General features: G+C 53.3%; 1 protein-coding gene across 3 annotated transcripts in view; it reads right to left on the bottom strand.

Annotated features, from left to right (window-relative positions):
- Positions 1 to 1471: 1471 nt before the first annotated feature.
- The window catches only part of STAB1 (stabilin 1), a 52898-nt gene continuing 29578 nt past the window's right edge, over positions 1472 to 24791 (bottom strand). For 2 of the 3 annotated variants that reach the window (XM_038148711.1, XM_038148712.1), the window contains exons 30-70: positions 24051 to 24181; positions 23564 to 23672; positions 23272 to 23349; positions 22805 to 22906; positions 22216 to 22323; positions 21607 to 21738; positions 21284 to 21412; positions 20517 to 20573; positions 19608 to 19703; positions 18318 to 18513; positions 17741 to 17836; positions 16720 to 16765; positions 15989 to 16068; positions 14949 to 15074; positions 14425 to 14498; positions 14006 to 14080; positions 13308 to 13427; positions 12303 to 12350; positions 12097 to 12180; positions 11337 to 11483; positions 11057 to 11194; positions 10369 to 10428; positions 10092 to 10268; positions 9502 to 9588; positions 8900 to 9046; positions 8661 to 8726; positions 7937 to 8165; positions 7142 to 7291; positions 6472 to 6576; positions 5896 to 6003; positions 5558 to 5751; positions 4825 to 4969; positions 4277 to 4410; positions 3801 to 3966; positions 3480 to 3586; positions 3147 to 3266; positions 2614 to 2766; positions 2375 to 2494; positions 2029 to 2175; positions 1642 to 1803; positions 1472 to 1571 (exon numbers count right to left, since the gene is read on the bottom strand). In XM_038148711.1, the coding sequence (XP_038004639.1) occupies positions 1521 to 1571; positions 1642 to 1803; positions 2029 to 2175; positions 2375 to 2494; positions 2614 to 2766; positions 3147 to 3266; positions 3480 to 3586; positions 3801 to 3966; positions 4277 to 4410; positions 4825 to 4969; positions 5558 to 5751; positions 5896 to 6003; positions 6472 to 6576; positions 7142 to 7291; positions 7937 to 8165; positions 8661 to 8726; positions 8900 to 9046; positions 9502 to 9588; positions 10092 to 10268; positions 10369 to 10428; positions 11057 to 11194; positions 11337 to 11483; positions 12097 to 12180; positions 12303 to 12350; positions 13308 to 13427; positions 14006 to 14080; positions 14425 to 14498; positions 14949 to 15074; positions 15989 to 16068; positions 16720 to 16765; positions 17741 to 17836; positions 18318 to 18513; positions 19608 to 19703; positions 20517 to 20573; positions 21284 to 21412; positions 21607 to 21738; positions 22216 to 22323; positions 22805 to 22906; positions 23272 to 23349; positions 23564 to 23672; positions 24051 to 24181 (4800 nt within the window). In that variant the 3' untranslated portion in view covers positions 1472 to 1520. The remainder of the gene's footprint in view (positions 1572 to 1641; positions 1804 to 2028; positions 2176 to 2374; positions 2495 to 2613; positions 2767 to 3146; positions 3267 to 3479; positions 3587 to 3800; positions 3967 to 4276; positions 4411 to 4824; positions 4970 to 5557; positions 5752 to 5895; positions 6004 to 6471; positions 6577 to 7141; positions 7292 to 7936; positions 8166 to 8660; positions 8727 to 8899; positions 9047 to 9501; positions 9589 to 10091; positions 10269 to 10368; positions 10429 to 11056; positions 11195 to 11336; positions 11484 to 12096; positions 12181 to 12302; positions 12351 to 13307; positions 13428 to 14005; positions 14081 to 14424; positions 14499 to 14948; positions 15075 to 15988; positions 16069 to 16719; positions 16766 to 17740; positions 17837 to 18317; positions 18514 to 19607; positions 19704 to 20516; positions 20574 to 21283; positions 21413 to 21606; positions 21739 to 22215; positions 22324 to 22804; positions 22907 to 23271; positions 23350 to 23563; positions 23673 to 24050; positions 24182 to 24791) is intronic. The other variant, XM_038148713.1, reaches the window with a different exon arrangement.

The following is a 24791-nucleotide window of genomic DNA, read 5'->3' as shown; positions in this document are numbered from 1 at the left end:
ACCTTCCATCTGTGTTCCCTGAGATGTGGCCTAAGGTGGCTGGAGGGGCAGGAGAGGATGTTTGAGGAGGGGGCGAGTGTGAAGTGCAGGGGGGAGCGTGGCCAGACAAAGCCCTGTGGTGCCTCCTCAGCAGGAGGAAGAGCAAAGAGATGCTAATAGTGATGCCAGAGTCTATAGGATTGGACAAGGGGGACAGTCAGCAGGCCCAGGATGGTGAGAGCTGGTTTAGGATGGGAGGTGCAGAAAGTGGGCTCTGCACCTGGCTCAGGGCCTTGCTAGTCCTGTCCAGGCTTCAGATTGTCCCAGGGCCATGCAGGATGTTGGGGAGGGGAAGAAGGCAGGTGAGGTGGAAAGGGAGTGTTGGGAGTTTGTGCCACTGTGATACTGGTTGGCCCTAAGCCAGGAGCTCATGCCCTCAGAAAGCTGGCTTGTGTGTGGGAAGTGATGGCTATAGGATGAAGGGGCAGCTTGCTCAGGGGCAGTCGGTATTAAGGTGACAGGGAGGAGGAGAGAGGGGACAGAGAAAGGAGGGCCTGGCAGTGAGCAGGAACGAGGAGGGGAATGAGTGACTGCAGCGTGGGTAAGGGCTGTGGGTTTGGAGGGAGCTGGGCACCAGCTCACCAGTGTGAGCACTGGGCCGTGGTGATGGCTCTAAGCGTGTCAGTGTGGGGGCAGCCGAGGAAGAGGAACGAGGGTGGTGTGGAGGACCCTGTGCCAGGACCTGTGACTCAGAAAGGTGCTGCATGTGTCAGCAGCGCTTAGTGAGTCACACAGACACACACACACACACACTCACACACTCTTCTCCTACCTGTTCCGCCCCAGTGCTGTGCCAGGCTGGCCTGTCAGTCTGTCACTTGTGTGTCACTGCCTTGTCTTTGTGCCATGTGCCAGCCTGTCGCACACTTTCAAGATGCCTTGTGCTCAACTCAGTGGCTTGGACAATCTGTTAACGTGGCTGCTCTAATCCAACACCTGTAGTAGGTGCATGTGGCACTTGTCTTTGTGCTGTGTGTAGTGTGTAGCCCAATAAACGTCTGCAGCATGTGTAACTAACTGACTAACCCGCTCACTGCGCTCGCGGGGCTCCCCTGCCTGCCCTGGGGGCACGACCAACGGCAGCCTGGGCTGGAGAGCGCGGCTGGGGCGTTCGGCACGGAGCAGCGGTGCCCTTGCAGCGGCACTGCAGGCAGGGGCACCCGGAAAGGTGTACCTGACCATGGGCGGTGGGAGGGCACAGGAGCGAGGCCCGGGAGGCGCCGGGGGATGCTGCACGGAGGGCCGTACGTCCCTGGGAGCGGCTGAGCCGGGCTCTGGGTGCCGGGGGCTTGGGCAGGCACCGCCTCGTACGGGGCCATGACAGGCGTGGGCGGGGGCACGCGGGGCTGGAGCTCCCACCTGCTGGGGGCGGCCGGTACCGGCGGGGCGGGCGGCGGGAGGCCGGGGCGGCGAGGCAGAGCGGGCACAGGCGGTGGCGCTGAGCTGTTTATTCCCCGCGCTGCGGCGCGGCGCGCTCGGGGTCACTGCGGGAAGGCGCGGGGGTCGCTGCCGGCGTCCGCCAGGGGCGGCTCCTGCGGGCAGAGAGCGCGGCGTGAGCGCGGGCGGGCGGGGGCGGGGCCGAGGGGGCGGGGCGTGGCTCACGTGCAGCGGTTCGTAGTCGGGGGCGTGGCCGCCGTACAGCGGGTTGGGGATGGCCACGAGCGGCCGCTGCGGGCGGGGCCTGGCGCTGCGCGGGCCCGCGCGCTCGGGCCGGGGCCGCGCCTCCTCCTCCTCGTCCTGCTCCTCGTCCCCGCGGAGATCGGCCTGCGGCGGGAGCGGCGGGTGGGAATCGGGGCGCGGGGGAAAGCCCCGCCCACCCCCTGCCCGTTGTCGCCCACGGGTCCCCCCCCGGCGGGCCGGCCCCTCACGCGCAGCCGCCCGCATCCCGCACCCCGCGCCGGGACCGCGCGCCTGCCGCGGCCGATCCGCCCGACCCCCGGCTCCTTCCACCGCCCTCGGCCCCCGTCCCGCTCCCCAGCTCGCCCGTACCTGATAGTACCCGAACTGCCCCTGCTGCCGCCGCCTCCTCACGCAGTAGTAGGCGACGCCGGCCCCGGCGAGCAGCGCCAGCGCGAAGCACAGCGCTGACAGGGTCCCCGTGGCCACCGAGCCCGGCCCCTGCGCCGCGCCGTTCACCTGTGCCGAAAACAGCGGGCCCCTCACGGCGCTGCCCCGGCACAGCGGTGGCACCGCCGCTGCTGCTGCTCTGCAGCGGCACCGTGGCAGCCCTCCCAAAATGAGCCGTGCCAGAGAGCGGGGGACAAGGCCAGTTCTTGGGATGACTGTCACATTATCCCCAGGCCTGATGCCAGCCCTGTTCATGCCCCAGACTCACCTGGCCAAGGTGCACAAGGGGCGGTGGGATCCTCAGTGGCTCTGCTATCACGTGAATGATGCCATTGAAAGCTATGATGTCCCACTCCACAATCATCGTGTCATTGATCCCCTTGGCGTCCTACAGCACAGGACACAGATGATGTCACCTGCCCAGAAAGGCTCCCCATCATTCCCTGTCTCAAAAGAGATGTGGTGAAAGCTTGAGGTGTTTTTGCCCTCTGCCAAGGCTAAACCTACTGAGCGCTTTGTAGTGTTGCTTGCTGGGAGCTCTGATACATGGAGGTCGTATCCTGACTGGGATGGGATGATGGTGCCCGTTGTGAGGTTGAAGCTGAAGAGGATGACATTGCTGGATGACACGTGGAGCTTCAGTTCTTCTCCTGTCAGTGTCTGAATAAGCACCAGTGCACAGGGGTGAGAAATGGATGAGCTGGTCTCTCCCTTTCCCTGCTAATGTGCAGCCCCTCCAGCCAAGCCCAGGCTCTCTCCGTGGCCACAGACAGCTTCATTCACAGATAACATGGCACAGAATGTGCAGAGCAAAGGGGATTTGCCACCCTTAGGATTGTCAAAGCTCAGCTGGAGAATTCTCTGAGCATCCTGACCTAAATGGCTCTTCTGAGGGAATGGTTGGACTGGAGACCTCCAATCCACTGGTCCTCTCTGACCCACATTCCTCTTCCTTCCCCAGGCTATTTCACAATGTCATGCCAGCTTTGGTGACACCTGCTCTCCTCTGGGGTTCTGATAGTTCATCCCTGCTTGCTTACCTCATTGTCTGCAAAGCCAGAATTCAGAGGGGCAAAGAGAGTTTTGGGAGCAGACACATCAGACAAATACATGAAAAAATCCAGTCCTTCTTCTGTGTCATTGGCAAAATTGAGCAACATCTGGAAGAGATGGGAGATCTTCCCCATCAGCACGTTGCTGGCAGCACAATGCTATCCCCTTCCCTGGCCTAGGAACCCCCAGCCCTGGAAAGAAACCCCCTCTGTGTCTGTAGCCCCTACCTTGCAGACAGACCGAACCCCAACTCCTCCCTGTCCCAGCTGATCTCTCCCTCTGCCTTGCGGCTCCTGCAGCAGCAGGAGAGCGGTGCTTACGGAGTAGAAGGTGGAGAAGCGGTCCTGGTCTGCGAGCACATCGGGCAGTTTCCCACTGCACCAGTACCCATCTCCCACAAACCCATCACGGCAGCTGCAGGTCACGTCTGCAAAGGAACACCAGGCTGTGACTGGACTCACCAGTGCTGGCTGCACCGAGCACCTGTTGATTTCTGGATACCCCAGCACATTCCCTCTGGACATGGGGAGAGGGAGTGTGCCCACCTGCCCTCATGCTCCAGGGCGGTTCCCTGCCTGCTGCCCTGACACAGCTCTTGTGCCCAACAGAACTGTCCCCAGGGAAAGTGCTGGCACCCTCACCCTTCTCGCGGTAGCAGAACGCATCCCAGGTCTCACTCAGGTTGCTTCGGGAGCCATAGTCCACGATGCCCACACGGCTGGAGCCACAGCTGGGGTTGGGGTAGGCTGTGGGGTATCCAGCTGTGCCATTGTCCAGCCAACCCACCAAGCACAGATGGAATCCCATCTAGAAGAGGAAAATCAATGATTAGATTAAAAATAGCTCTGTCCCAGATTTTCTGCCCCAATGAACATTCCCATTGTGCCTCATCACCACACCCCCAACATCCAAAGTGTTGGGCACAGTCACAAGTCCCATCCCAGCCTGGCAAGACCCACCAGCCCTCCCTGTTTCATGGATGTAGATGGAGCAAACAGGGCCTGGCTGAGGGGTTGAGAGGTCACCCACCCACATGTCACCCCTGGGCTGGCCCAGGCCGTGGGAGATGCATGGCCTGTCCCAGCCCCACAGGGGACAGAGCCACCCCTGCCCTGACCTGCTGCGCTGCTCCCAGCTGCTGGAATGTGGCCAGGGAAGCGCCTTCTGCAGCACAGGCTGCCTGAGCCTGCTCGTAGGTGAAGTCATACTTTTTCTGGGGTGACTGCAGGTGAAACACACCCATGGTCTTATCTGCAAAATACCAGAGCCCAGGAGCATCAGTACAGGACACACAGAGCCACCTCCCTGGGCAGCCACGTGGGTCCCTGTGTGACCGTGGGCAGCACTGCCAAGGAGGGTGGGATGTGGACAAGGCACAGGTGAGGGAGAGGCTTCCTCTGAGCTTCTTGCCTTCCACACGGGAGCCACTGCCACCAGCAGCCACGTCACATGGAGCAGACAAGGGTGGCTCGCCCTCCCCATATGACATGTAGGGAAAAGTGAGATGTGAAAACCATGCCGAGCTACAGAGGTGAGTCCTTGTCCCCTTGGCCATCCCACCCTGCAGCTCTCCTGAGGGGAGCTCCAGGCCAAAGGTGAAGGATGACGGAATGTGGCCTCTCCATGGAACACCGTCCCTGGCCCTGCAGGGCTGAGCACACTCACCGTGGAAGTGCAGGTCAGTGCAGATGGCCTCCCGATGGCACTGCCCGTTGTCTTCCAGGCACCGGTCCGTAGGGGGCACGACCTCTTCCAGGCACTGGATCCCGTCACCCACGTAGCCCTGCTTGCACTCGCAGCGCCGCTCGTTCTGCAGCACAAGGGAAGGGTGGCAGTTGTGTGAGTGCAAACACACTGGGGATCATTGCATCCCTGTGGAGACGGGGATGAGCCTTCAGAATGCCTCTACAGCCTGCTGAGGCTGTGACAGAGCTGTGAAAGGCCACATGGCCAGTTCTACGCCCACACCCAGGCAATGTCACATCAAGTCCTTGGCACATGCTGTTTGTTTGAGCTGAGGTACGTGGCTCCTGACTCTTGCACTACACCATGCTACCAGTCCCATCTTCTGGCCTGTGATGATCAGCTTTGGTTCTTCAGCAAAAATGGCCAGCATTGTCCCTGAGGGACCATCCAGGAGCCCCCAAACCAGCCCAGGAATGACACAACCGACACAGCTTTTGCTCCTTAGACAGAGGAGTGGGGGAAAACAGCCTCAGCCCCAGAACTGCCACAGCAGCACAGCCCCTGCCTGGCGGTAAGCGCCCGCAGGATGAGCGCAGCGCCTGAGGGCACCGGAGAGGAGGGGCAGGGGACTGCAGGAGGGGGGACACTGTCACATGGCTGTCCCAGGGCGCCCGGCTGGGCGGCTCTCCCAGGCCCTCGGGGCCGCGCTCACCGGGCCGGTGCTGATGCAGCGGGCGTGCTCGCTGCAGTCCCCGTTCCTGCCGTCAGCACAGCGGTCGATGGGCTCGCAGATGTAGCCGTCCCCTCGGTAGCCGGGGCTGCAGGCGCAGGACACGTTCACGCCCGTTTGTGAGCACTGTGCGTGCCTGGCACAGCCCCCGTTGTCCTGGCTGCACATGTCGATCACTGCGGGAGGGAAGTCCTGAGTTAACTAAACCATCTCATGAGGTGTCCTGGGGGTCAGCCTGGCTGTCCTGCCAGCTGTCACCCCCATGGCCATCGGCAGACGGACACCTGCTGTCCTGCCCCGTGTCCCGCGGCTGCCCGTACCTGAGCAGCTTCTCCCGTCCCCCTCGTAGTGCAGGTCGCACTCGCAGAGGTTGCCGGCGCGGCAGGCGGCCTGGGCGTGGCACGGGGGAGAGCAGGTGGGTGTCACCACTGAAACCAGAACACACCCGGCTCACAGTGACCGCAGGGCTGTGACACGGGCACGGCTGCCGCCACCAGCCTTTGCTCCAGAGGCCACCCGCCCCACACTGCCACCTCTCTCCCTCCCGCCGTTCTCTTCTGCAGGTGCCTGGCCCAAACACAGAGGTTTGTTACTCCATCGAGCACGCCTCAGATCTTCACCTCAGCCTCGAGCCCTGCTTGGAGCACCTCTGAGCTCAGCGACTTGCTCATGATCCAGTAGAGCTTTTCTCCTCCATCCCTTCCTCACCACCCCAACCCTTGTGAAATTCAACAGCATGTGGCAGATCTTGGGATGAGCCTCACAACTGAGAGCTCCTTTTTGGAGATATTTCTGAACAGCTGCTTGAACTGCCCAGCTCCTGGGAAAGCAGCCATGTGGCAGCAGGTCTGAGGGAACAGCAGGCGGGTCCCAGGGAATGGCTGAGCACCCCTCACCCAGTCTGATTTCACAGCGGTCCCCAGTCCAGCCCTCGGCACAGAAGCAGAAGCCGTCGCCGTGCAGGCCTCCGTTGCACACACCGTTCTCAGTACAGTTGCACTCTGTGAGGAATGGACAAACACAGCATTTATGCCTTGGTGGAAGGGCCCTGGGACAGCCACGTGGCAGAAATGTGGCATTGTGGGCAGGTGTGAAGATGGGCACAGGAAGCTGACACATCCCTTCCTGCCAGTCCTGGCCCCCTGTCACACACGCCCTTCTCAGAGGAAGAGAAGCCCCTGCACACACAGTACCCCATCAGTTCTCTCCCCTGGGCGTTTCTGGAATGTGTTTCTCACTCTGAAACATTCCTTGAGACCCCGTGAGGCCCAGTTTGGGATGGGAGGATGGAGGACTCTTTTTTCCCTCTCTTTGCTTTTGTCTCTCATGGGCACAGGTCCTTGCTGAGCATGTGCCAGGTGATGCTCTTTCTGTACGGGGTTCATCACAACTTCTGCATCCCGCAGCTCACAGTACAGTGAAATACTTTCTCCCAAACTGGGGCTCTCAGCTGTACTCGACAAACGAGGAGGGGTCTTTGACGCTGTGGCCTTATCAGTCGTGGACTGCAAGGGGGTGAGGCCAGCAGTGTCCCTCTCCTGAGGCCCCGAGCCCCAGCCCCGGTACCTCGGCATTCCGGGCCGTATCTGCCGGGCGCGCACAGCTCGCAGCCCGTCCCGATGAACTCCTGGCTGCAGTTGCAGATCCCCGAGCCGCCGATTTTGTCATCGCAGGTGCCACGGTTGTTGCACGGCGCCTCCAGCCCTCCTGGGCACGCTGCAAATGGGGCACCTTAGCGAGGCTCTGGTGACAAAGGGACCCTGTGCTGGAGGGTCCCTTTGCCACCCGCTGCCCCTTCCCCCCAGACCCCGCACACCAGGTGTCCCTGAGCTGCTGCTCACGGGCTGCTCGGACCACAGACAGCTCAGCACTCTGGCACTGAGTGCTGGGGACATCCCATGACAGCAAAATTTAGGAATGGGGGCAAGAGGGACAAATTTGGCACAGCTTCCAGCCTGGGAAGAAGCCCTGCTGTGATGTGCTGGGTCTGTGCTGTCCTGCCCCACACTAACAGCAGACTCACCCAAGGACGTGAAAGCTGCCCATGGCACAGAGGGCAGATGCCAGGGAATGGTTGAGCATTGACAACATCTAGAGATGAGTGACATGCCTGACAGCTACCCCCAGCAGCCCTGTGCCCAGGGCTCTTCACAGAGACAAGATATTCTCCAAGGAAAGGGAACTCCTGTCATAATCTCAGGGTATTGCTCCCTGCACCCTCTACAGGCTGGGGCTCCCCGCCTGGGGTTTTGCCCACCCTTCTCCATGGAAGCACACTCATGGATGTTGGATGTACTGAACCAGCCATGCCACCTTCCCGCAGGGGACACGGCCGGTGTGGGACAGGGGTGTGGCTCTTACCCCGGCAGTCCCGGCCATAGTGGTTAGCACAGCACTGCGGGACCCAGTGGCTGGACACGCAGCTCCTCCTGCAGCCTCGTCTGAGAGGCCCCCTGGAAGAGAAGTGTCTCCTGAAGGGGTCCCACGGAGAGTGTGGTGGCCACGCCGGCCTCAGCAGGGAGTTGTGGTGGAACAGGAAGGTGTTCCTCAGCAGGTGGTTTCCATAATAGTAGCAGCGCTTGGTTTCCCCCTGTGAGGAAACAGGCAGAACACAGAGATTGCCACACTGGTCTCTGATAACTCACCTTGACTTTTTTTGTGCCACTCATTCAGTTTTATGGCAAGCAACAGAGGCTTCCCTAACTTGTGCTGGGGCTGGTGACAATGGAGCCCCAGAGGAACCTCAGGGACATGTCAGAAGCCAGCAGTGAGAAAGGGGTACAGCCACTACCTCCCAAGGCTGCTTGCCATGGGATCCCTGAGCCACTCGCAGGCTGAGCTTTTTTGCTGTAAATCCCCCAGAGCCACCCCCACTTTCACCCACACAGGACAGACCCAGCAAAGACCACTGGACCCCATAATTTTCAGCCCAGCATGACTTGGAGCAAGGCATGGACCATGTGACTGAGCCAAGGGCTTGCCACACGCAGGTGAGCCTTCATTTTGCTGCTAAAACATGAGGGGCACATGGGTGTTGCTATCAGTCCCCCATGGGCCTCCCTGGTGACAAAGCTGTGAGCTTTACCCGTTGAACGGAGCCAGCAGGGCAGGGTGGCTCGAAGCCACAGAGTCCACAGCTCTCTGTAGATCCCTGTGGAGGGGAGAAAGAAACCTCTCAACAACTCAATACATGCTGCTGCTGCCTCTCTTTGCTGCTCAGAGCTTTTCCAAGGAAGGGCAGCAAGCCCTCCAGAGATCCCTGTTCCCAGGCATGGGGCTGCACGGGTGGCCCAGATCCTCCTTCAGCTCATCACAGGCGCTTACCTGCAGCTCAGTCAGGGTGAACTCATCACACCGAGACCCCAGATCTGGTGGCTCCAACAATCTATCGATGCCATAAGCAATGCCCCCATTGAACTCCATGTGCCTCTGGATGATGGTGGCGTCGCCATTCCCCAGCAGAATCTCCCCCTAACAGAGGAAGAAAGCAACTTGTGATTCTGGCACATCCTACATCCTGGCTGCATCACCCAAAAGTGGCTCGGTTTTGGCTGCTGTGGCTTCTTAATCACTCCAAGAACTCAAAAATCTCTGTGCACATGTCCTTGACCACCCTTCCTAATTAACACTTTTCACAGCCATCTCTCCTAAGGATGGCCTCTGTCCATGCAGCACGTGCCCTCTGAGGGTTGTTGCCAGGTCATTGTGACATTCATGTGCAGGTACCAGCCACCTGTACACTTCCCTGCCAGCTGGCCATGCCTTGTGCCTCTTTACAGCCCAGCTGCAGTCAGGGAATGGAGCGTCCCAGCCTGCAAGCACCCCGGCTCTGTGCTCACTCCCTGACAGAAGCAGCAGTTGCCCCATGGCCATGCCCAGGGACACTTGCTCCATGGGAAGCCAAGCCTGGAATCGCCAACACTCACCACGTGGGCTTTGCTGCAGCTGAATGAGATGGTGGAGCCATGCATGGTCCGTATGGTTTCAACCTGGGGCACGTTACCAGCAACAATCTAAGAGGGAAAAAGAAGAATGTGAAGGAGAGACTGACAAAACTGGCAGTTTGTGTTAAGACATAGTGAGGGCAGGGGTCAGTGGCCAGCTTTAGAGGGGTGTGATGTGGCAGTCCCTGAAGCTGGTGTGGGTGGCACAGCACAACTGTGCTGGGTTTGTCCCAGATTCCTGCACAGTGAGAGGCCAGGGTGTAAAAGCAGGGCCTGGCTTTGCTCAGCTGGACTCTCCCCTCACTCATACCCCTGTACATAACAGCCTGTTTGTGAGCCTTGCAGCTCCCCAGAAGCTGATGACAGAAGGTTTCAGCTCAGCCACCAGAGGTTCACCACGATAGTGTAGATGCCTCAAGTGCTCAAACAGCTTTGGGTCTTCTCAAGACAACAGATCCGCTGTGTGTTCCACGGCAGCAGAGTATTGGCAAGGTCACTCTGACACAGCCATAGCAGACAGTGGCACCTCGAGTGGCCCTGGCAGCTACAAGGCTGCGTGCTGTCACGTTTACCTTGGCATCCCTGATGATGTGTGCTTTGAGGTAGGAGGCCAGCACGTCGCGGTGCTCCCTGCGGTACAGGAACTTCTGCTGCTTCTCCGGGAGGGCGCTGAAGGCGGCGTCCGTAGGCCAGAGCAGCGTGAAGGGTCTGTGCACGGGGTTAGCGAGCAGCGGCAGCAGCTCCGCGTCCTGCCCGACAGCACAGCGACACAAAGGGGGAGCCCCGAGCACACAGTGACCGTGCCCGGGCGCGCAGCACCTCCCCAGGGCAGCAGGGGCAGCGGCTCACCTGCAGCAGCTTGCTGTAAATGGTGTACCCAAAGGCCTCGGCCACGTCCGTGACGTTCTGCTGCACAGGGAAGAAAGCAAACAACTGACGCCAAGGGCTCCCCATCCAGGACCAGCAATGCAGGGGAGAAACCAGACAGACAACTACAGTAGCTAAACACAAGTTTATCTCTGTCACTGTCATGCTGATGGTTTGGCCTGCAAAGGGCTGGCATTCAGCAGCCACCACTTTTCTGATTCATCCTGGATAGACACTGCTATGGCAGGAGCTGGGATGAATTCCAGCACTCTGTTGTGCTGCACAGAAAATATGTTATATTCTGTAAAATGCAGGGTCTATAAACCCCTAATGCTTGCTTAAGGAGTCACAGAGAGACATTGGCAAACTCATGCTGCAACCTGCTCTGTGCTGGAAAAGGAGTGTAATGGCTGGCACGGGACAAGATCCTCCTGCCTGCATCCAGAACTGTTATTCCCTCATGATGGAAAAGGCTCCTTATGTTCCAAATATCCCACAAATGCTGTCACCTTCGCAAGCCAAATCTGTGGCCTCAGACAACCCCTAGGCAGGCAGAGACAGGGAGGAAGAGCAGCCCAAGCAGCTTTGGGCTGAGGCAGCACTGCTGGGAGAGAGATCCTCTCTCTGAGCACACCACAGCCCTGACAGCAGGGCACGGCTCCAGCCTTACCTGTGAGAGCTTTGAGGAAACGTTACGGCCCACCAGGTCACCGGGAATGAGGATCTTGTTGATGAAGTGAATGACCCCGTTCACACCCACGATGTCACTCGTGAGCACTTTGGCTTCCTCGTTGAGAGTGATGCTATTCTGCGGGAGAGGGGACCTGCTGAGGCCGGCACCAGCACAGCTCCATCCTGTGGGCCCCGGGCAAGTCACCTGCCACAACCACAGTGCCTGCACATGGCAGGAAAAGTGACATCCTGACAAATGGGACAGCAAAGGGAAGTACCTCATTCACTGTGATCTTTATTTTGTGGCCAGATAAAGATGTAAGAGACTCCTGGCCTTCCAGGTCACTGGAGAGCAACTTCTGGCAGCCCACAATGTGGTAGCGGAGCAGGTCCCGGAGGAGGCCTCTGCTCTTCCACTCCTCGAACTACAGACAGAAAACAGGAGTGAGGTCACACCAGGGCACTTTGCCTTGCACACAGAGCCCCCAGCCCTAATGAGGGAGACCTGGATTGCCTGAGTTCCCTCTGACTCATCCCTGAAGGAAAGATGGTCTCCCCAAAACACACTGAAGGCACAAAACCTTTTGAGAGCTTTGGGAAATTTCAACCAGCTTGACTAGTCAGTGATGGGGTTAGGATATTCCATTACACTGACACCAAAAAGCTGCTATTCTCTTATTCCTGAGAAGGAGTAAGGGGTCTGTCACAGATGCATGGGAGCCTTCTTGTTACCAGCCCCATGAGCACCAAAGGCCCCTTACACCACTGATCTGGCACAATGCCTCTGAGGCCCACAAGACATCATCTCCAACAAGGGTCTCCTTACAAAAGGAGATATGTCCACCCCTGTCCAGGTTGTCTCCTCAGTGAGATGCCTCCAAACTTCTGCTTTTACACTGATGGAGAACAGGGGATGCCTTTAACTCTCCATGGTGCAGCCCCTTTGCCGTGATTCACTGGGCAGAGCAGTCCTGGGGGACATTGCCACAACTGGAGCTGTCAAACACCCAACACAGCTTGGCATGGGAGGGCACTTACCACTGTGGTGTTTCCTATGAAATCTGTCTGTGGGACGAAGACAGTAAAAGGTCCTGCCCCACTGAGCTCTTTGATGCTTTCTGCCTGTGTTAGAAGAGCATTTGTGGGAAGGGAAACAGAAAACATTTTTCCAGTTAGCAAGACCCTTTGCAGAAAGCCCTAGGTGGGATTTACTACACAGAGACAAGGACAAAGCTGTCACCAACCTGTATCATCCTAAAGAACATGGATGCATCTGGAATCCTTCCAAGCTCCTTAAACAAAGGGAATCAGGTGGTGTTAGCAGGGTCCCTTCCACTGGTTCCTCAGCAACCAGCACAGTGATCTGCTCCTTCCACTCTGGGTCACTCTCCCACCCCAAGAGACACCAGTTCTGGCACTCCACAGTGATCTTCCCTCCCTCCCTCACCAGCTTTGCAGGCACAGATGACATGGATGCTGCTGTGAGCTCTGCCTGCACCATTCATGAGTGCTGCAGGATGGAGTGGCCAGAAGATGCAATCTGGCTGGTCCTGCAGCACCTATCTCATGGGCAACTGCCCTGCGCTCACGGGACACCTCAAGTGCTTCACAAAGTCTCCGCTTTAATCTCACTGTGCTGCCACTGCCAGTTCTGGGATGCTGTCCAGAGGGCAGACATACCCTAGAAGGCAAGGGCCCTCTCCTCACCACACTGATTTTCAGGAAGAGCAGAGGCACACACAGTCCATCTCCTTTCTCATGGCTCTGCTGTGCACACAAGCTTTTATTTGCCTGAAAAGGTCACCAGTTTGCCCAAGGACAGCCATTGTACTGGCAAGAGAACTGGACACAGACTGCTGCCCTCCTGGCTGGGTCCCAACTCCTGGCATGGCCATAGGGGACACCTGCCCTCATCCCACTGGGCAGAAGTGAGTTGCCTTGGGAAAAAACAAGATCACTCCCATTTGTTTATGACAGGAAGGAAGCAGTCCCCTGGAGGTATGGCCAATGTTGCTGACAGCAGTAGAGTGTTCCTTCCCTTTGGAACAAAGTCACTTTGCCATGTTTCTCTCCCATAGCTGGCACACCAAACACACCTATGATTTATGGAGAGTTTGCTCAAAGCACCTATCTCCTCTCCCACACCACACACGTGTCAATGTGACACCAAGATCTGCTCACCCTCGGGAGAGGAGGGAGTGGTCTGCTGCAGGGCAGGGGACACAGAAGGTGCAGCACAGGCCTCTCACCTGATGCATTTTGCCACGGCAGGTGAAGCCATCTCCAATGCTGTGCCAGGAGCAGGAGCAGTTCCGAGTGCCAGGGCCCGTGTACTTGCAGAGCCCAAAGGGGCTGCAGCCTCCGTTGTTCTGGCAGGGAAAGCAAAAGGCTGCTTGGAGGGCTTCTCCCACCACCTGAACTGCTGTGTGTGGGAGCTGCAAACTCCATCCAGCCCAGTGAAAGGAAACCATCCCTTCCCCCTGTTTAGTGCCTTAGAATAAACCTCAACTAAATTCTCAAGGGCTTCCCAGCACCAAATCCTCCCATGAAGTAAGACTTTTACACCTCACTTTGGAACACAGGGTCCGTGACAAAGCCCCTGATTCAGAGGGACAGTTTGACATGGCAGTGACGCCTGTGAGCACAGAACACTCTGAGGCTTTTGAGCACATCCCACATGAAATGGACACAAAGGAAAAAGCCCATATGCCTCCAACCCTGTGTCCCTCTTCCCACCCTGAGGGAATGCTGGGTGACAGACACAACTGCAAGTGACTGCAGGAGGCAATGGAGACCAAACACACAAGGAAATCCTTCAGTATGTGGAAAAGCAAGACTTCAGCTCTAACCAACCAGGCTAATACTGTTCCTGCTGTTAACTCCTGGGAGAAGGGAACACTTCCAGACTGTGGCCTTTGCCTCTGGAAGCAGCCAAATGCTGGCATACCTGTTCACACAAGTTGATGGGGTTGCACTGGCTCACACCATCCCCACTGTAACCAGGCAGGCAGTTGCAGGCGACCTGGAGGGAGAACAGAGCCTTGGGCTCAAACTTGGACCCAACAGAGGAAACACACAAGGGCTGCCCTGGAAAGAAGGCATGTGGTGTAGCAACCACTGCTGCCTCCATGAATAACCAAGCTTGTGTCCACAACAAATATAACCTGAGGCTGCCTTCAGCCTCTGGCCAGCACAGCCATCTGCTCTCATGGAAACAACAATGTTTTCATGCTCTTCTAAGGAACCTTCTCTGCATGGAAGGGAGTAAGCACAAAGCAGGGCACTGCAATGGACAGAACTGTCTCTAGTGACAGCTCTGACTACTTCCATGATAATGTTGTCCTGACATCCACCCCACACACTCACCTTCTTTGGGCCTGTTTTGATGCACTCTGCGTTGGTATGGCAGCCCCCATTGCTTTCCAGACAGAGATCAATTTCTGCAGCAAAACAATAAGGCCGAGTTATTGCTGAGGGCTGCTCAAGGCAGCTGGGAACTGGTGATCCAAAGAGGTTTTGGGAAAGCAACAGGGAGAACTTTTCCAGTCTTGTGATAGCAAAGGAATAGGGTGCAACTACAAAGTTACTCCTGACACATGTGGGTCTCTAAGCTGTGACAAATCTGCCCACAGAAAATTCCAAGCCTGTCTGGGTGTACTTTAAAGAATATGAGAGGACTGGGCTCCCCCTAGCTCCATCTTCACCCAGAGCACCACTGTGAGAGACTGCTCTCACCCTCTGTCTCTAGGCCTCTCCACGATATGCATAAGAGCAAGAAACCTTGCAGGAATCTTTTTGTCTGAGACCAAAACCTGGTGTTTTAGTCTGAAATTCCCCTTAGTATTGATGCTGCTCCTCTGCTACCCCCAAAACACACCCTGAGCACTCACCCATGCAGAGTGTCCCATCCCCAGCATAGCCTTCCTTGCAAGCACAGGTTCTCTCTCCTGGGGACACTTTGGTGCACACAGCGTGCATGGAGCAGCCACCGTGGTCGATAGTGCAGGGATCTATTTCTGTGATCAAAAACAAAAGGAGAAAAATCAGCTCAGAACACCTAAGAATGATCAACTGTGCCAGAACGATCATCTATCTTAACAAAATCACAACATCTTGTTAAAAATCTCTTTGTTTCCCAATGAAGCTGTTGGTTCTTTAAGGACATGGGGCCTTATCCAGACCTGAGACAGGTCAGTCCAAATAAATAAGCTGAGTTTGAGTAACCTCCAAATTAGAAATCTTTCCCTTACAGCATTTGCTCACTGAGCACTAATGGTTAGATGAGAAAAAATATATATACCTGAACAACTCACATGTTTGAGGGTTTTGTTGTTGTTTTTGGTGGTTTTGTTTGTTTGTTTTTGTTCCCCCCCCCCACTCAATTTCCAACAAGGGCAATACTGAAAAGAAATTGGAATGTCTACCAGTGTTTTGACTCTTAAAATTTTATCTCTTGTTTTTTTCCTGGTCTGTTTGCTTTTGACAGAAACAAGGTATGTAATGTAGCTCTGATGAAGTATTCTGAAATTCCACCTCATTTTGGTTCTACTGCTGCATCATTACCTGGTTTTGGTACGGCCAGGAAATAGAAGAATCACAAAGTTCTAGGGAATTGAAGCACCCACATTCCAAGGATTCATGGCCAAAATTGTTATAACTTTGCCACCAATACTGTCATCTTAGAAGGAGTACAATCCATTCATGTACATCAGGCTGTAAGAGCTGCCCTCCTACACTTGCCTGCCTTTTTATCCCTCTCTTGCAGGCTTTTGCAACAACAGGAGCATCCTGTGTAAAGCTCTGGACTGGAAAACATTTCTACCAAAGCATGGCAGAGTTCATGGTGGATGGCTGAGAGGAAAAGGATTTGAGTGATCTTTCCTCTGGCAGCTTCCTGCCATTTATTTCACCGTGTCTTTGCTGGACACACCTGTGCAGTGGGTCCCATTCCCTGTGTATCCAGCAGAGCAGAAGCAGGTCGGCTGGGAATCTGTGGAACTGTTGAGGCAGCTGAAACAAGACAGGGATAAACAATCACTGACAACACCTCCTGATCTGCTCAGCTGGTGGGAAGCACTGCTCAAATCTGGCATAAGCAAGGGACCACAAGGACCATGGGAGGCACATTGTAAGTATTCCTTTACAGCTCCAAACACTCCAGTCACGCTGGCTAAGACCTGGTGTCCAGCCCAGGCCTCCCACAGTGCACCCTCACCACACCCACGAGCTTCTGCAAGGTGCAAGGGGGATGGCAGGGTCCCTGCCTAAAACAGGAGTCTGGATAATGGATGGAGAAGGGAGCATGGGGGAGTAATTCCAGCCCTGTTTCATTCCTTGGCAGGGGCAGAAAGGGTTTGTAAATTGCTGGTTGATTTGCTCCATGCATAAGGCCAGCCTTGTAGTACCTTGGAATCTCTGCTTTCTGCCATCCACACATGCTGAAGGAACTTAGAATGGATTTATGCCTGGACAGACAAAATCCTTGAGGAGACTACATGTGGCTCAGGTCCAAAGAGAGTTCCCAGAAAGAAACTGACAATTATGCATCTTTGATGAGTAGGCACCTTCTGCCAGCCCTCTGCCAAGCCCTAAACAAGAATCACTTCTGTGTAAAATTCACACAAACACACATGGATGACTCAGCCCCTCTTCTGCACTTACTTGGCCATTTGATGGCAAGTGTTATTGCATAAGTCAATCTTGATTCCTGCAAGAGAAAATACAAATATAACTTGGAATTTTTGGCTGGGGCCATTTCTGCCATCTAGAGATAAGGAGCCTGCAAACCAGGAATGATGCTAACTCTCTTGTCCTATGTGGCAGCAGGAAAATCTCATGAGATTTGTGTTTTGGCACTTGGCAAGGGAGGGAATTTGATGTTCTCTCTCTGAGCTAATGGTTCAATTTGATTTTATCTGTGTGGCCTCTGCACTGATTGGAATGAAACAAGGACTGAAAGCTTGTTAACCCAGAACACAGAGCCATTTGGTTTTGGCCCTTTTGAAGCAAAAGATTAACTTTTCATGCTTGACATTTACACTAGATAGGACAGCTCTGCTTGATTTCTATTTCTAAATTCACAATGAAATCAACCGTTATGTGTAAACCTTTAAAATCCCAAGGTATTTAGAAGCTCAGGTTTCTCCTCACCCAAATGCTAATCAAAATCCATAATCCATCTTCAACATGCTATTTTGATGCACAATGACAGATTTATTGAAGACTGCACACCACATCCTGAGCTCACCTGAGTGACTGCATCTGTGAGCAGTAAAAGCAGCTCAGCAAACACACTGGAGCCTTTAGAAAATTCAAATCAAGCCCTGCCACCTTCTTAGGAAAGCAACAGCAGTCATGACCAACCCAAGGTGGCTGGAAGCTCCCATTTCCCTCCCAGAGCAAGGGGCTGTTTTTGAGGTGCCTCTAACCTCAGTGAAGGTAGAAGCAGGGATAGGCTTTTCTTGGTTTACCAAAATAACTCAAGGGCTTGTGTGTGGTTGGGGAAGTCACAGCAAATGCAGCTTGTGTGCAGGAATGAGAAAGGAGAGTCTGAAAAGGTTTTGGGGGAATGCAGAGTACATGTGACTCTGTGTCAGAGCAGACAGAGCTGCTCTGACAACTTGATAGGATCCCTCAGATTTCTCTGCCACTCTTACACAGAGGCCCCTTCACGCTCACGTACTTTCTTGGCAGGTGGGGCCCGTCCATCCCGGGAAGCACTCGCAGCTCCCATCCCCTCGCAGCCCATCGTTACAAATGCCATTGTCACAGGCACATTCTGCAGGGGAAATACAAACACCACTGTCAAACCAGCCAGGGCTCACCAGAAGAGCCTTGCTGCTATTGCATTGTCTGCTCTGTTACTAATCCAACACATCAAACTGCCATCAAGAAAATGTCACAGGAGTATCAAAAGAAAATGTCACAGGAGTATCAGCTCCTGATCCCTCACTGCCAGGCCAAAAAGCCCAGGAAGAGGTCACCTGCCTGAGCTTGCTGTAGTTTGGGTGGCAGCAGGAAGAGCAGCACAGCACAGCACATCCTTGGTTTGAGGATGCAAAACGGGGCCACTCCTCTGACTGGCCACAAGTTCTCCCTCCTGCTGTCTCTCTCTCAGAGACCTGGCAGCCATTTGCCTGTCTCAGAGTCCTGGCACCTTTCTGCTCTCCCACCACCCCTCCTGAGAGCTCAGATGTGGCCCCCTTTCTGCCCTTGCAAGCAGTTTGGTAGAGCCAAGCTGCCACAGCCATCGGTGTCACCTGATTTGCAGTCGGCTCCGTATCGTCCCACTTCACACATCTCACAGGCAGTGCCGTGAAAACCCTCCAGGCACCGGCACTCCCCGCTGCCCTGGATGCCATCCTGGCATTCCCCGTTCCCAGAGCACCACCGGCCTGGCTTCCCGGGGCACATCTCACACATGTGGCCATAGTAGCCGGGGCAGCAGACGGATGTCTGGAAAACCAACAAGAACAAGCTGGGGTGAGCCATCCTGTGCACACAGACAAGGTACAGCTTGATTGTGGGAGCTGCTTGACTCCCCACTCTGTGTGACAGCCATAATTTCAGACAGCACATGGAAGGAACAGGTAGGATGGGGTGAACATCCTGAAATGAGGTGCTCTGTTGCCCAGAGCTTCATGCAAAGGTCTGCACTGCCCTTGAGAAACATGGGCCCTTTGGTGAGTAACTGAAATATCCTGTCCCCCTCCAGCCTATCTCCTGCCTGTGTCCTCAGTGCATCTGTCTGCTGGGCAAAGAGAGGCTCTGGCAGGAGGTGATTTGGTTCTAAAACCTGATTTAACTGCTCTCACTTCTTTCTGCATCTACCCATGGAGGGAAGAAAATCACGACAGGACAAAGTTAGATATTACAGATGATGAGAAACAACATCTAATGAAGCAATGCAAAAGTGCCAAATGAGGTACAAGCGCTGACTGAAACTCTCTATGTGTCTACAGTAAGTCTAACTCCCTCTCTCCCTTTTCAATTTCCCATTCCCTCCAAACTTTCCAAGTGGTGCTGAACACCTATAAGACATCAATTCACACAAGCCTTTCTTTTACCATTTTCTCTTTAAGTGGTTTCTTCCAGCAACCCATTTTCACAAAACGGGTAGGGGTCATAATACACACAACATGAGGTGTGAGCCCTTCTGCTCCTCCCTTTGGTTCGGCTCCAATGAGTCATCAGTTATTCGGGAAGGCACAGGCACAAGCAGAATACCATCACTCATGCCTCATTTCCTTAGGAAACCAGACTGCAAACATTCAACTCCTTCTCTTCCTCTGCAGGACAAAACCCAGAGCAACAATACCAAAGCAGCAGGTCCCAATCCATCATGGTGCAGACATTTCTGCAGATCTGTTGTTGTTCCAGTGCCCTCCACCTCCCCGAAAGAGAGTGATTCCCAGACACCCCAGTCTCAGCCATGCAGCGGCACAAACACAGCCAGGATTTCAGCACAGCCTGCACTTCCATGGCTGTGCTTCTCGCACCCATCTATCTTGCTTTTGCCAAAATGAATCAGAGGCAAATGTTTTTCTCACCAGAGAAACTTTTGCACAGGTGAAATGGCAACCCGTTGTTGTTGCACCCCCAGAGCGCAATCTACAGTTAGCGAGATTCCCTCTTCCAAGGGGCTCCTGAGGATATAATCAACATAGACACATATAAGAGATAGTACAATATTTAGACAAATAATGTACATTTTGGTGCATATGTCAGCGTTCTTGCTTTGTATCTGACAGGAATAGCCCTAAAAATCTGAACTACTCAGAGCTGAGACCAAGGAAGCATTTCTGGATGTGAGGTCACCACACAGAGTCTATCTTTTACCTGCCTAACCCAGGGTACACATTAGTCTGAATATGAGAAAAAAAGACTTGGGAATTTTTTGGGTATGGGGTAAAGCAGCGAGGCCTAAGAAACCAGATGTAGCTGCTAGGCATTGCACAGCCAGCATGGAAATTAAATGCTTAGTTGTTTTCCTCTCTGGACATGTTTGTCACTCACTCACAAACAAGCTGAAGGCACAACCAGCCCATCTGCATGAACAAATCAATGGTCCAGACAGGGAAATTGCTACAGGCACTCTTAAATTGGCTTTCCTTGATGATAATGCCAAAATAGTCAAAGATAAAATTAAAAAAAAAAAAAGAAAAAAAAAAGAAGACATCTATTCTTCCCTGTTAAGTGGGAAAATGAAAGGGCTCCTGAAATTCAGGCAAAAGCGGGTGCCAGCTCTGGGTGGAGCTTCATGATTCATGCACATGTTTTTCCTGTGTAACTCTCCCTTGGTTTCTGCTTTTTCTTGCAAACCTTGGTAATGGATGAGCCACAGAGGACTCAAGGGCACATTTTTTCAGGTATCAAGATGACACCTGTAGAGCAATAAAAGCATCTCAAAGCACTATCTGCAACCAGTCTGTGAGCTGTCACATGAATCCAAGACTCACCAAAAGAACTGATCCAGAAGGACACTTGATCCCCTTGTCACACTTGCCGCACCTTGACTAGGGCACAGAGAACAGGACAAGTCACCAGTGTGCCCTCACCCACATCACACCAAAACACTAATCTTGAATTACAAATGCTGCTCTATAGGCTGCTGCCTGGGACAAAGATGTTTTTATCTCTGTGGCTCAGAACACCAAAAGAAGTGATCATAGGCCACACCTTTCCTGAATCTCAGGGATTTTTGTAGCCCTGGGGTTCCTTCACACAAGGCTGCAAATAGTATTTTTTTCCTGATCTGTAGCAGGCAGTCTGACACTTCAATCTTCAGGTTTAGTGGCTTAATTGCCATGAGCCACAAGGCACGTGCAAGCTGGATTTTGGCCGTGACTCCCAGGCAAAACAGGGAGCATTTTCTAAGGGATCTTGTGGTCATGGCATGCAAAAATTTGGGCTGGATTTTCCTTCCACAGCTGAGTATCTGGGAGTCCCTGCGCTAGCCAGCCTCATGGCTGGCACTGTGAGGGAGGCTCAGCAGGGGAGCTGAACATGATCTGCACAAGAGCTGCATTAGATGCCCGGAATCTCCAGGCAGGAGGTGCCAAATGTCCACAATGTCCCACTTTATGAGGCTCATCTGGGGTTACACCACAAGCTACTGTCTCATCCATGAGGGCAGCCAGGGAAGGTCGTCTGTTACCCATGAGTGTGGCTCAGCAGGTGGAGGAACCCTGTGAAATGGTGTCAGCTCCTTGGACGTCACCATTACCTTCAGTATGGTGGTGGTATTGGCAGTGCAGCGATTCTTCTGGACCTGGAGCACCTGGGACACCCCGATCAGGATGCCATTCCTCGTCTCAAAGGACTTTCCATCCAAAGGAATGTTATTGACAAACTTCTGCAAAGCAGGAGATAACAGCTGAGACAATAACCTTCAACTCCTTTTGCATGGATTGCTTGGCAGCTCCAAGACAGTCCAGCAGAAAACTTGTGAGGGTGTGCAAAAGAGAAAAGGGAGTATTGGGTCACCAGCCTTAGGAAGTGATAGGTCAATCCAGAGCCTCAGATGGCAGAACAGCCTGCTTTCCTTACCTGAGTGCTGTTCTGGTAAAACATCAGCCAGTAGGAGAGCCCTAACATGCTGTTCTTATGAACTCCACTTCTCAAGTCTGCAGGCAAGAGCTTCTCTCCCAGTACAATGTGGTACTGCACTGTTTCATTGTCCTAAATCCACAAAAATACAAATGTTTGGAGTCTTCTGACTTCCTAGACTACAATTCAGTCAGAGGTATGGCATAAGAAATGTTCCTAAGTGCCTGTAATAGCTAATTAAGCCCACAGAACCGAGTAACTCTCTGATCACACTTAAGGATTCTGATACTTGATGAACCCATTAATGTTTTTTGGAACCTTTCAGAAGTCTGAAAATTGCCACAGCCAGCCAGGAAGTGGAAGATGTTGTGCCATCTATCCACATACTAATTTACTCTGCCCTTGGGGTCCAAATATTCTTTTCAGGTCCCACTGCAACACCCCTGGAAATCCTCTCATTTCTCTGCCACATTTCTCCCAGCTTTTAGCATCAGATATTCATCTCCTCTGTGTGCTGAAATCCCCTGAGCTTATTTACTCTTTGGCAGTGTACATGCCCCTGCACCCACCACAACACATACTCAAACTGCAAGCGAGCAGTGAGCTTACCAGCTGGGTCACATTGGCAGCACGGCAGTACTCCTCAATGGAGTTATTTCCAGGAACAAAAATTGTGTATTTTTCAGAGGACTCAACTTTCCCAATGAGCTGGTACTCCTAAAAAATGTCAAACAGTAACATTAGCAATTACCCTTGTAATCACTAAAACCCAAACCACACGCGAGATCAATTGCAAAGGCAAGAGGAAAAGCTTGAAAATGGGATATACAACTTCTACTCAGCCTGATTGCTACATCTGATTGCTTGCTCCTTGTCCTGGCTGACATAAGAGCAGCTTCCCAGCTATGAAAAAGCCCTCTCTTTCTTCTGGTTTTCTCTGCCTTGTACAGGCATCAGAGCACCTGCAGTAGACAGGTCATCTTCCACTGTAACACATGGCAGTGATCTCTAGATCTAACTGTAATTATGTAACTCTGGCTGCTCAAAAGCTTTCCTAGAATACTCCTCATGTAGGACACACACGATCTCCCTTTCTTACCAGGCAGCCCGAATTTAGGTCCCCCAGTAGAGGGTGAGCTGGGCATTTGCTCCAAAGACTGTTGTGACAGTGACAGCTGTGCTCACCTCCACTGCTTACCTCTAGCAGCTCCTGGAATGTGCTGAAGGAGGCCACAGAGCTGAGCTGCTCCTGCAGACCAGGAGGGCTTGGGGGGATAGCTCCTGGGGGCGGCAACAAAACCTGTGGAAAAAGGTTCAGAGCAAGGCTGAGAAAGGGGCTGAGGGGAATCTCACTGGACTCCCACCCTGCTTGCAAGAAAGGCAATTAAAAGGCCTCATTTTACACAGTCATGTAGGAGCCTGAACTCCTCTATCAGCCGAGATAAGGGGAACTCTCCTCCCACTGGTCCTGGAGACAAATGTTTTAAACATTGAACACTGCTGCACAGGAAACATCTGTCAGGACCTTGTGATAACCTCATAGATTTTGCCTTTATATCCCTTCCTAACCAGACATGTGCTCCTCCTTGGCCCTGTAACACAGGCAGCTACAGAGGCCTGCTGCTACAACAGCAGCATTTCCCAGTGCCACATGTACTGACATACCTTACTGAGGACATGGATGATGCCATTGCTGGCAGGGATGTCACTGACAACTACACTTGCATTCTGGATGATCAATACCTGCACAAGAACCAGAGGGAGAAGCAAAAGGATCAGGAAGTGCAAAGCAAGTTCAAATAAAATACATTGTTCATTCAAGGCTGCACATGGTTAATCTGGGTACAGTTTTTGAAAGATGCCTGCATTTGAGGGCACTAGTGTCCCACCCAGGCTCCCCGCTGGATACAGCAGCCCCTCAGCAGTTAAATTTGAGCTTTATGTAAGAAAGCCTTACGCCACTCATGGTGTTTATCTGCCATCTGGTCTGTGGGTTGAGAGTGGGTAATTCTGGCCCGTACTTTTTGAGCTTTTCAGCAGTGAAGACACCTTCAAGGAAGTGGGCTCTGTGGGGAACAAAATCAGATAAAGAAAAGATTAGGGAAGTGTGGTAATGACAGGGAGATAAGACCATACCACCCAACATTCACATCTCTCACAGGAAGTACTTTAGCACATGGAGAGAACAATGGAGAGAATTGTTCTGATGCCATCTGACTGGGAAAATCTCTCTGCAAATACATGAAAAATAAACCCACTTCCCATGGTCTGTGATCTGTTATGTTTTAAATGCCTGTTTAATTTTTTGCCTGCTAGATATTTAAATTTACTTCTATATTTATCTCAAGATATGTCCTCATTGGTCATGCACAAGAAAAAATCCATTTCATGGCTCTGGTACTATTGTTTGGCCCAGTAAAGCAAAGGCAGGAGGCCCCTCATACCTGACTAAAAATGGCAGCATGTAAGGGGTCAACCAGAAATCTTTGTCAGCATTGCTCAAGTTCTTGATAGCTGCCTCTGATGGCACCAGGACAGTGACATTGGCTCCTGCTGGGATGCTGAAGAGAGATTTCTGTTGTCCAAAGCACAAAAATGAACAAATGAGACACGCCACTGCCACATCTATAGTACAAAATACACCACCAGCCATCCCGCTCTCGCAGCCATGTGAAAGGGATGTGAAGGAGCAGGGCAGCTGCTCAGCAGCACAGCAGGAGCTCCTGCCTCTCCTGGGCATGGCAAGCAATGAATGCCACAGGTGCTTTGGCCAAAACAGCTGACACCTGATTGCCAAGGGAAAACCTGCTGTTTTAAGCTCTACCTTCCCAATTCAGTTTTCCTTCAAAAACGTTCAATCATATCCATAAATCCTTTTTGAATGCCCAACATCAGTGCTGGGGGAGGGATCAAGATAACTGCTGGCAAAAGCAATTTTTTATGCAGCAGGTCAGGTGAGCTAAAGCTCAAGTTAGAGGCTGTCCATCATAGTGAGTTTGCACAGACTTAGTGCAGTCTGTGGAGGGTCTCTCTTATTCCCATAGAGGCAGGGAAACAGCAATGAGAAAAGGAACAAACATGCAGTTTAATGTCCCAAAGGATGCTCTTCTGAAAAACAGTGTTGTAATGCTAACTCTTCTTTCCCTTCTGTGCTGTTTTTTGATGACCAGGAGTTACAGATGGTA

The sequence above is a fragment of the Motacilla alba genome, chromosome 12 (genome assembly GCF_015832195.1).
Source record: "Motacilla alba alba isolate MOTALB_02 chromosome 12, Motacilla_alba_V1.0_pri, whole genome shotgun sequence".
Classification (NCBI taxonomy): Eukaryota; Metazoa; Chordata; class Aves; order Passeriformes; family Motacillidae; genus Motacilla; species Motacilla alba.
Note: the sequence above shows the minus strand (reverse complement) of the source record. Positions and strands in the feature narration are given on the sequence as shown.